The sequence below is a fragment of the Nesoenas mayeri genome (genome assembly GCF_963082525.1).
Source record: "Nesoenas mayeri genome assembly, chromosome: 1".
In the NCBI taxonomy this organism is placed as follows: domain Eukaryota; kingdom Metazoa; phylum Chordata; class Aves; order Columbiformes; family Columbidae; genus Nesoenas; species Nesoenas mayeri.
The window spans coordinates 87033036-87042282 of record NC_137541.1 but is presented as its reverse complement, the minus strand read 5'-3'; the positions used below and the strand labels follow the sequence as shown (position 1 = coordinate 87042282).

The 9247-nt window shown below is 49.6% G+C and overlaps 1 protein-coding gene across 1 annotated transcript; it reads right to left on the bottom strand.

The window, feature by feature from the left end:
* Nucleotides 1-369: 369 nt before the first annotated feature.
* Nucleotides 370-7405, bottom strand: MLF2 (myeloid leukemia factor 2). Its single transcript, XM_080363728.1, has 9 exons — nt 7241-7405; nt 6923-6996; nt 4901-5027; nt 4455-4490; nt 2822-2875; nt 2339-2464; nt 1827-1986; nt 1498-1738; nt 370-958 (listed from the first exon to the last, which is right to left on the bottom strand). The coding sequence occupies exons 2-8, from the start codon at nt 6970-6972 to the stop codon at nt 1560-1562; spliced, it is 732 nt and encodes a 243-aa protein (XP_080219854.1). The 5' UTR covers nt 6973-6996; nt 7241-7405; the 3' UTR covers nt 370-958; nt 1498-1559.
* Nucleotides 7406-9247: the final 1842 nt, after the last annotated feature.

Sequence of the window (9247 nt, the reverse complement as noted above, 5' to 3'; positions counted from 1 at the left end):
GAGAAGTAATAAGAAAATAATGGAAATATTCCCTGGCCATGCAGGCATCCCACAGGCCCAATTCTGGTCTGCACAGATGACCAGGCAGCAAGAAAGACCAATCAACCTCCCTTGAGTGCACAGCACAACTACAGCAATTAAAGGGTATTTTTGCCAGTGGTGGGTTCTTGGGTCGTCTTTCATAATTTCCACGTGGAGTATCATCTCACTTCGTAACTATATGAGAAGGCTATCAGGCTATTTTCTATCAGAAAATAAAGCCTGAAACACCAAGTTTCTCCTCAGCAATTTTCGAAGGACATGGAAGAGGTTATTTAACTCCACAACAGGCACAATTAGGTCAGATGAAGGTAAAGACTGGTCCAACAATTCTTTACAGTTTTTTTTCCTTTATTCAGTAAACATCTAGTTACAAGTTTCACAAATTAAAAAAGTGGGGGAGCTGACTGAAGAGGTGTCGGGGGGCCCACAGGCTGATCCAGCTTTTGTTCTGCTCCTCCCTTCTCTCACACGCACATCCTTCTGCTTCTCCACGGCTGCACCGAGGAGCAGGAGGGGAATCAAAGCCTCTGTCCCAGTGAGGGGACTGACACGGGGTTCTAGCAGAATTCCCTCATATTTCTTTCACAGGGGACTAAACACAAATTTCAGAACCAGCGCAACCCAGCACAGAGAGAGTGGAAATGATGGAAAAGGCGAGGTGGCAGCTCCTTATGCCCACCACTACTGGCAGAAAGAACAGAACCAAGGGAGAGCAGAAAGGGAATGGGTAACTAATGCATTTCTTGCACATCAGTGAGATTCCCCATGCCCCACTGCACCACCCAAATGGGGCAAAAAAGGGCAATGCAGAAGATTAGTTGCTTTGTTTCAATTCTTAAGTGGGAGGGAGGTTAATACTAAATTTGAGGAGGGTCCAAGTGGTGCTTTGACGGGGCTTCAGAGTTTCAGTATGTACCTGGGAGGAGGGAAACAGAGAGCATAAAAAGAGTAAGTGTGACTAGAAAACAGCACAGAATACAGATAAAGACATGTTTAAACCTGACGTCTGGACATTTAAAAAAAAAGGGAAAAAGTCCCTTCTCAAGCACTACATCACACCCTAGTGAACCCTATTCAAAACACAGGAGGGCAGACACCACCACATACTTGTATTTCAAACTGGATTGACAGCAAATGGTCACTAAGTTCTATGCAATGACAGTATAAGCACTCTACAGATTTTGATCCTACATCATTTTATACCATTTCAACCATCAGTTAAGGCTGACACGACACTTATTTGCTGATGACAAAGCTAACTTAAACAGCTTCCACCTTCCCATTCAGAACAGTTTTTCTCAAAATTCACATTTTCCCCTGCTCTCAAGTGGGAAAATCCATTTCCAACCAACACTTCAAAATAATATAAGACTGGGGCAATGAAAAAAAAAAAAATCATATGGCTAAGAGGCAACTTCAGAGTGGAAGACGAGGAAAAAACTTGTTAAGACTTACAAGAGCGTGTAGGTAGATTTGGGGGTGACCACATTGCACCCCCCACAATGTCTGCTCTGGGTTCACCAGTCGTATCGACGGGACTGTCTGGAGGGAGAATCCTCAGGGCCCTGGATTGCAAGACGAGTCCCTTCAGCCCGGCGGCCACTGCTGCCTTCGTGACGTCGGTAATCCAGCCCCCGCTGCGGTCGAAAACGGGATGTCTCTCGCCTCCACTCATCATCAAAGGCAGCTGCATCACCTGCGTGAGGGAAGTACAAGGTCAGACAGGGTGGAGGTGGGAAAGCAGCACCTGGGCTTGCTGTGCGGAGGACAAGGGCAGTACTCACTTTCATCCATGTTGATGTAGTCCTGCCTCTCCTCCTGGTCACCTGTGCGATGGTTCCGGGACCGCTGCATTATGTGGGCCCGCTCCCTGATGTGGTGTCCGATTGACATCTGTTCCAAGCCACTGTCTGAGTCCCTTACGGTCCGCCTAGTCTCACGGATCTGAGGGCAGATTCTCATGTAGGATCAACATTGTAATGGATTCCCTCAGCCCTATAAGGCACTCTGATTCTTGCCTGCAGTATTTCAGTCACGTTGCACTGCCACCACTCCCAGGATGTCAGACACAACATAATGAAAAGGGGAAAATGGATTCCCCCCGCCAGCACTTCCCATGCCCTCCCAGTGGCCCTCAGCATGGTTCAGTGAGTCACAACGGGCTCCTCAAACTGTAGCTGACTGACAAGCAGAAGTGCTGTGGGTGGCCAGCGCTGAGCCACCAAATGAAGTCTATCCGCCCACAGCAAAACCAACAGCCTCGTGCTGGGAAGGTGCACTGCAGCCTCCTCCTTACCCCACCAGGTGCTGAACGCATTTCTGAGGTCTCCTGATAGACTTTGGGACCATCACCCAGGTTGGAATAGGAGATGACAGTTGAGGAGGTAAATGTCTGGCAGTTAGCACCACTTGTCATATGCTCCTGCAAGAGGAAATGGGGAATGGTATAAAGAAGGAATGGGAGGGAAAGGAGACAGCAGTTAATTATCTCTCTATACAACTAAGTAGGAAGAGATTACAACGAAAAGAATATAACCCCCATGGGCCCATCTTTCTGGAGAATACATCTTCCTGTTAAATTAATTCTTGTGTCTTACCAAACAAGTCTACCCCCACACTTCTTCCTCACCCATCTCTCCTCCCTGCACTCAAGAACAGCTCTCTGTCACTGAATCCTGGTCATGAAGCAAGGCCCACAGCCTGTACTAAAGCAGCACAATAAGACGGGAGGCACTAGTACTTCCCCCTCCCTACAGACTGGATTATGGAGGGCTCTTACCATGTTTCCAATCATGTCGTTCATCATCCCAAACATATCTATAAAGCCACCTGCCTGATAAAAAGGAAAAGAGAACACAAGAATAGTCAGTTTGGAAAGATACAGGAGGAGAGAACAACAAACTATCTGCAAGGGACAAAAAACAGCTGCCAAGAAGAAAACCCTTGTTCTTTTCCCTTTCTTTCAGTAGTGCAGGGGAAAAACAAAACAAAACAAATCCCAAACCCCAAACAACAACAAAACAAACAAACAAAAACAAAACCAAACCACAGAAAAACCACCAACCCTCCCCACCCCTCAAAACAAAAAATACAGACAACAGGATTTGGGGTGGTGGTTCTCTCCATTCTCTCAGGTTGCATTGCCCAAGTGTTCTGACTCTCAAGAACTCTAGATACAGTAAAGTTTGTTTTTTTACTTTGGGTGTGACTCCCAATCCACTGGGGTTTGTGAGTCCGGACACTCAGCAAAGCTAGGAGAAGAAATCTCAGGATGTGCACCAAGAGTGATTTTAACCATAAGTCATCCTCGATGATGTTTTCACCACATCACTGTCAACTCTGAATTTAAGCCACAAGGAAGTTTTCATTGATCATATTCTTTCTAACATAATAACACGTTTTCTTATTTTCCCTACAAACACTTGACTTTTTAATCTTGTAAACCTAAGGGCTACAGTAATATACTGGGCCAGCAGGTCTCACAGCTTAATTGTGCAATATGTAAACAAAATTACTATGTCAGTTTAAACTTGCTGATTTTTTTGTTTCCTTGAGTAGCCTCTTGTTCTCATTTCCAGCAGAGCAGTATTCGCATGCAATGTTATTATCCTTTGAAGTCTATCTGTTTGTATTCTGATTAAACCTTTTCTGAGCTACAACAATTCCAGGACGCTTAGTCTCTTTCACTGAGGCAATCCTGCAGAGCAAGGCAGCTAAAGTTGCAGATCAGTATGCTCCCACCACAGTGTTCTCACATACACACAGCCATTCTCATGCCAGTCCTGTTCACCTGAACTATTCTGTTGGCTTTTCCATCTGCTACCACTGGCAAAGGAGGTTCAATAATCACCTCTGCCGACTGTTGGGCCAGTCTTTTCCTCACCTCATCACAGTTCCTCCATTACCTCCAAACAGATCCGCAGTTTCTTTTCAGACTTATGAGGTTATTGAGAGACTATCTGCTCTTCCTGGATATTAACTGTCCCAATTCCTATGAAATATTGTGCTATAACAGCTTTAGGGCTCTTTTCTGGTCAAGGTGCAAATACAACCTCCTCATATAAACTGAGTTAGAATCTCTCCTCTAAAACAGCTCACAGACTAGATTAAAACATTAGAGGGGAAATAAGGGGAAGGCCTGAAGCCATATAGTAACTCAATGAGACAGGTCCAAGAGAAAGCAGCTGCCTCCACTTTCAGTTCAATATCCTTTTCCATATTCCAATTACTATAAATCTAGAGCTCATTCTGGTCTCTTCACACCTTCCTACCCTCACTACTCTTTAGGATAGATGATCTTGCTCACAGATGGTGACATTTTAGCACTGGTTGCACTCAGCACTGATGAATCTCAGTAGGGAGCCACTACTTGGAAAGCCTGTCAGTTTGACCCAGAAAAACAGATAACTTACCATGCCGAGCATCCCAAAGGGTGAAACAGCTCCTGCCTGCCAGGACAACAGAAAAACAGAACAGAGAATGACCTTGCAACAGCTGAACACTAGATCCTCATCAGAACACCTTCATCCTTCTCAGAAACAGAACTGGGAACACTCAGGCCTAACAAACAGGTTCAAACCATATCACCCCTAACAAACCACACAGAAGGTGATGCTCCTAAATTTCACCCAGTTACGTTGACTTACGCCCTTGAGAAGTAACACTTACTTCTTCCTTTCCTCCCATTCAACCTCGAATGCAGTTGTATTCAATGCACGTGGAGTGACCACCACTAAGATTAATTCTGCTCCCAACATCCATGTGAAGGCAAGGGGCATGGCCAAACCAATAATAGCAGAAGACAGGAGGTAACAAGGCAGTTTAAGAAATCCTATCTAGTACTCAGCCCCTCTTTTACCTGCATCCTACGGCCAGCCTGGCGAGCCCCAGCTGTGGTCCCATCAGTGATGCCAAGGAGCGGGCCAAATCCAAAACTTCCAGAAAGCATACGGTTCATGTGCTGCCGGTGGATGGCAAAAGGGTCCCTTTCAGAAAGGTTGAGAGAACAGTGGTGAGGAAGGGATGACAGAAGACAAAGTCCTATATAATCCATCCATTCTGACTTTGAGTTTCTCTTATGTAACTGTACATTCCTTTCCAAGCTGAAAATCCAGAACTCAAATAACTCAGTGTTGCTTATGGTGATCCTTGGGGCTGGAAGGGACCTCTGGATCCCATCTTATTTCTTGCAATAGAAGGTATAACACCACAGAATCCCTCTCAGGCACCGATGCCTGTTCACAAGTAGTTTGGTGTTCTGCTCCCACTAACGCTTTAGGGTCAGGCACAGCCAAGGCCACTCCAGAACCTCACTGTTCTAACAGATGAAAGCCACTTCTCAGATCTGCAGTCCATGTACCACCATTATTTCATGTTCATTTCAAACCCCTGTATGTTAACAGCTCTGTAAAACAATCAAACCCTTCTAGAAGGGCAGTTCTTCATTTTGCAGGGAGGTGCACAAACATTCTCCTGGCTGCAAAGAGAGGAGTATACTTAATGGGACCAGAGAGCACATGATCCTAGATATCGTCCTCTGATCCCTGCACACACACACGCACACTCAAACATGAAACTGAACCCTCCAGAATGGACTGTATGGCCTAACACCCTATGACAGCCTTCTGCCCCACATAACCTTCATCCGCTTCTTCCCTACAATGTTATCTGTACACCTGTCAAGAGGTTGAGACCACATACAGTTTTTGCAGACTTGAGAGGGAAAAATAATGGGGTTCCTAACTGGTTTTCCTTCTTTTCCTTCTTTTTCAGCCTCCACTTTGAGGGCTGTATGCATTCACACATGCTGGAGGAACCAGAAGAGAAAAAGGACAAACAGCCACAGTAAAATAAGTCTGGGAAATATCATAGCATTTCTCTGCACATCTTAAGCATGAATAACCCCAACAGCACAGAACATTCCTGAGATGACAAAAGCACCTACTACAAACCAATACTTTCCTTTCTCTACTGGAACTGCTTCCCATAATAAAAGCTAGACTCATACCTGCCACATCAATGAGAAGACAGTCATTCTGTGACTAACTAGGACATCGAGGTCTCTTCTCCTGCTACTCTGTTTACAGTTGATAAAATTGTTGCTTATTACCAATTTTAAAAACAAAGCCCAGAATTTACTCTTCTGTATAAATTAATGCCACCCAACTTCTAGTAGTGCTATGCTTAACACAATCAAATTCTCCCTGTAGTACAGTCTATTCCTTATCCGCTTTGGCAAGAACTACCCACTTAGTTTCACTGCCAAAATTTATCAATAGCATCCACTTTCTGGACTATGGACAGAAACAAAAACATTCAGCAAAAGGAATCCTAGGAAGGGTTCTTCAGATCTTTGTTAGATTTCAAGACTGATGTTTCAAAAGTACTTGTTATCGTCTCTTTACTTAGTTCCTTACAACTTGACAACTGCATTATTAGTCTTCTCCAGCTCCATTAATGATTTCCTGTGCAACAAACACTGGACAAACAGTAGAACTTATCCATCTGAACCGAAATCCTACTTTTCATACAAAAAAAAAAAATCCTTATGCAAAGAAAAACATAAGGTATTCTAGTCCTCTCTTCCTCAGACATTTGCAAGGCTTTTTGGCCTACTTTACTTAATTATGCTTTCCTCCAAGACCGTGTTCTACCTTTACAGAAACCAGACCAATGCGAACCAGGTTATTCCCTGCGCTGCCCCTTCACAGCACGTCTGTACTTTTCCCCCGGCAGCTGCTGCGCTGCGGTGCTGCCCGCGGCCCAGGAGGCCCCTCTGCCCGCCTGTTTGGAACGAGGGCAAGACACACCTGGCCCTCCAGGCCCCGGGTATGACCTGTGCCGCCCCAGCCTCCTCGAAGGGGATGCCGGTGTGACTCACATGGCAAACATGGGGTCCTCCGGCTCGCCATCCCTCATCAGCCGGAACATGCTCTCCTCGGTCGGGGGCGGCCTCTGCGAAGGGGAGACGGAGGTTGAGCGCAGCCGAGGGTGCGAAGGGGACGAGCAGCGGCACCGGCCGCAGCGGCGCCAGTCTCCTCGCCCCCTCGCCTCCCGCCTCGCCCCCACCCGGGCAGCTGCTGGCCGCGCTCCCCCGCGGCGCCCTAGGCCGCGACCTCCCGCCGCGGTCCTCCCCGCACCGGGCCCGGGCCCGGGCCCAGGCCCAGGCCCAGGCCCCTGCCACTTTCCCTTCCCCTGCCTGCCGGCGCGCCGGTGGGTGCCGAGCGGCGGGCGCAGTCCTTCCCCCTCCGCGACAGCCGGACGCCTTCGGGGCCGCTCACGCCTCCGCTCCCATCGCGGCCTGGGACCGCGCTCGCCCCCGCCGCCCCGCCCGCGCCAGCCGGCTCCCCTCGCGCATGCGCGCCCGCCCCGACCCGGGCGGTGCCGCGCTCACCGGGGGAAGGCGAGGGCGGAAAAGAGACCCCGCCCCTCGCCTCGCGCCGGACTTGCCGCGCGCGCGCCCCGGAGCTCGGGCAGGCCAGCAGGGCTGCTCGGCAGAGCGCCCCCTGGCGCCCCCAGCGGTCAGGCCGGGCTGGGGGCCGCTAGCTCGGAGCACGCACCCCCAGGGCGGCCTATACGCTGCGGGGTCAGCCCCGCAACCTCACACAACTGCCAGACGGGCGCCCCGGGTGCGGGTCTGCAGGCCCAGACAGACGAGCATGCCCCAGGCCTCAGGCGTCTTAGGCCCAACGCCAGTGTGATGGCTTCATCAGCCTGCCTTACCATCCGTAGGGCCTGAGTGCGGCAGCGGCGGGCACCGGGCGCTGCTAACGCCACCCAGCTTAGTGCACGGCAGTGCCTGGTGGGTCCGGGAGCCAGCTGCAGCTGGCAGCAAGTAAAAACATGCCCAGGCACAAGGGGCCATTGTTCTTGGGCAGAGGTGGTGGTGGGCAGGCACTGGGGTGTTGCCAACGTCCTGCCTTGGCAGAGGGGCAGCTGACGGGCAAGGCGAGCGCTCAAAGGGTCAGAACGAGAGAGAGCACGGTCACAAGTGCCTCTGCCATGCTCACCAACTGGGGATACCACAGAGGAGATGGAGGTTGCCACCTGGCAGTTCACAACAACGCCAGTGGTTAGTTACCAGTTGGTTTCATTGCCAGAGTCTGCAGCCACATCCAGGCAGATGCAGGGTCAGCACCTGGCCCAGGTGTCCTGCACAGCATGGACACACAAGGGCAACTGAAACATCTGCCTGCCTGCACTGAGAGCATGAGCAGCACACACATACCCCCCAGTGCTCTGCCAGGTGGAAACAGGAAGGATATTTCTGACCCAGCAGGTCGAGGGAGGTGATCCTGCCCTGGTGATACTCTGCTCTGGTGAGACCCCACCTGTAGTCCTGTGTCCAGCTCGGGAGCCCTCAGTACAAGAAAGACATGGACCTGTTAGAGAGGGGCCAAAGGAGGCTACCAAGATGATCAGAGGGCTGGAACACCTCTGTTGTGAGGACAGGCTGACAGAGCTGGGGTTGATCAGCCTGGAGAAGGCTCCAGGGAGACCTTATTGCGGCCTTTCAGTATCTAAAGGGGCCTATAAGAAAGATGGGGACAGGCTTTTTATCAGGGCCTGTTGTGACAGGACAAGGGGTAATGATTTTAAACTAAAGGAGGGAAGATTCAGACCAGACATGAGAGAGAAATTTTTTACAATGAGGGTGGTGAAACACTGGCACAGGTTGCCGAGAGTGGTGGTAGATGGCCCATCCCTGGAGACACTCTAAGCCGGGCTGGACAAGGCTCTGAGCAACCTGATCTAGTTGAAGATATCCCTGCTCATTGCAGGGGGTTGGACTAGATGACCTTTGAAGGTCCCTTCCAACCCAAACTATTCTATGATTGTGTGATTCTAAGACAGTTGTGGGTCATCACAGCCCTTGGGCTGCCAGCAGGAACCACAGACAAAACAGAGGTACTTGGTTTGCGCACCTACAGACAGCAGTGATGGGGAACCTCGACAAATGGGTGGGGTGACAGTCACTGTCACCATCTCTGGGGAATGCTAGTTGCCTTCAGCTACCACCAACTCCACAGGATTAGAAGGAAGAGAGCAGACTGACTCATTCCAGCTCAATACCGGGGCGCACTTCCTTAGTGGTGTTTTTATTGACTGTTGCATCCTGCCTACTATGTGAGGGAGCCAGACTAAATCTGTGCCAGAAGACTGGAAATAGCAGGTTGCAAATTGTGGTTCAGAAGTTGAACTCTTT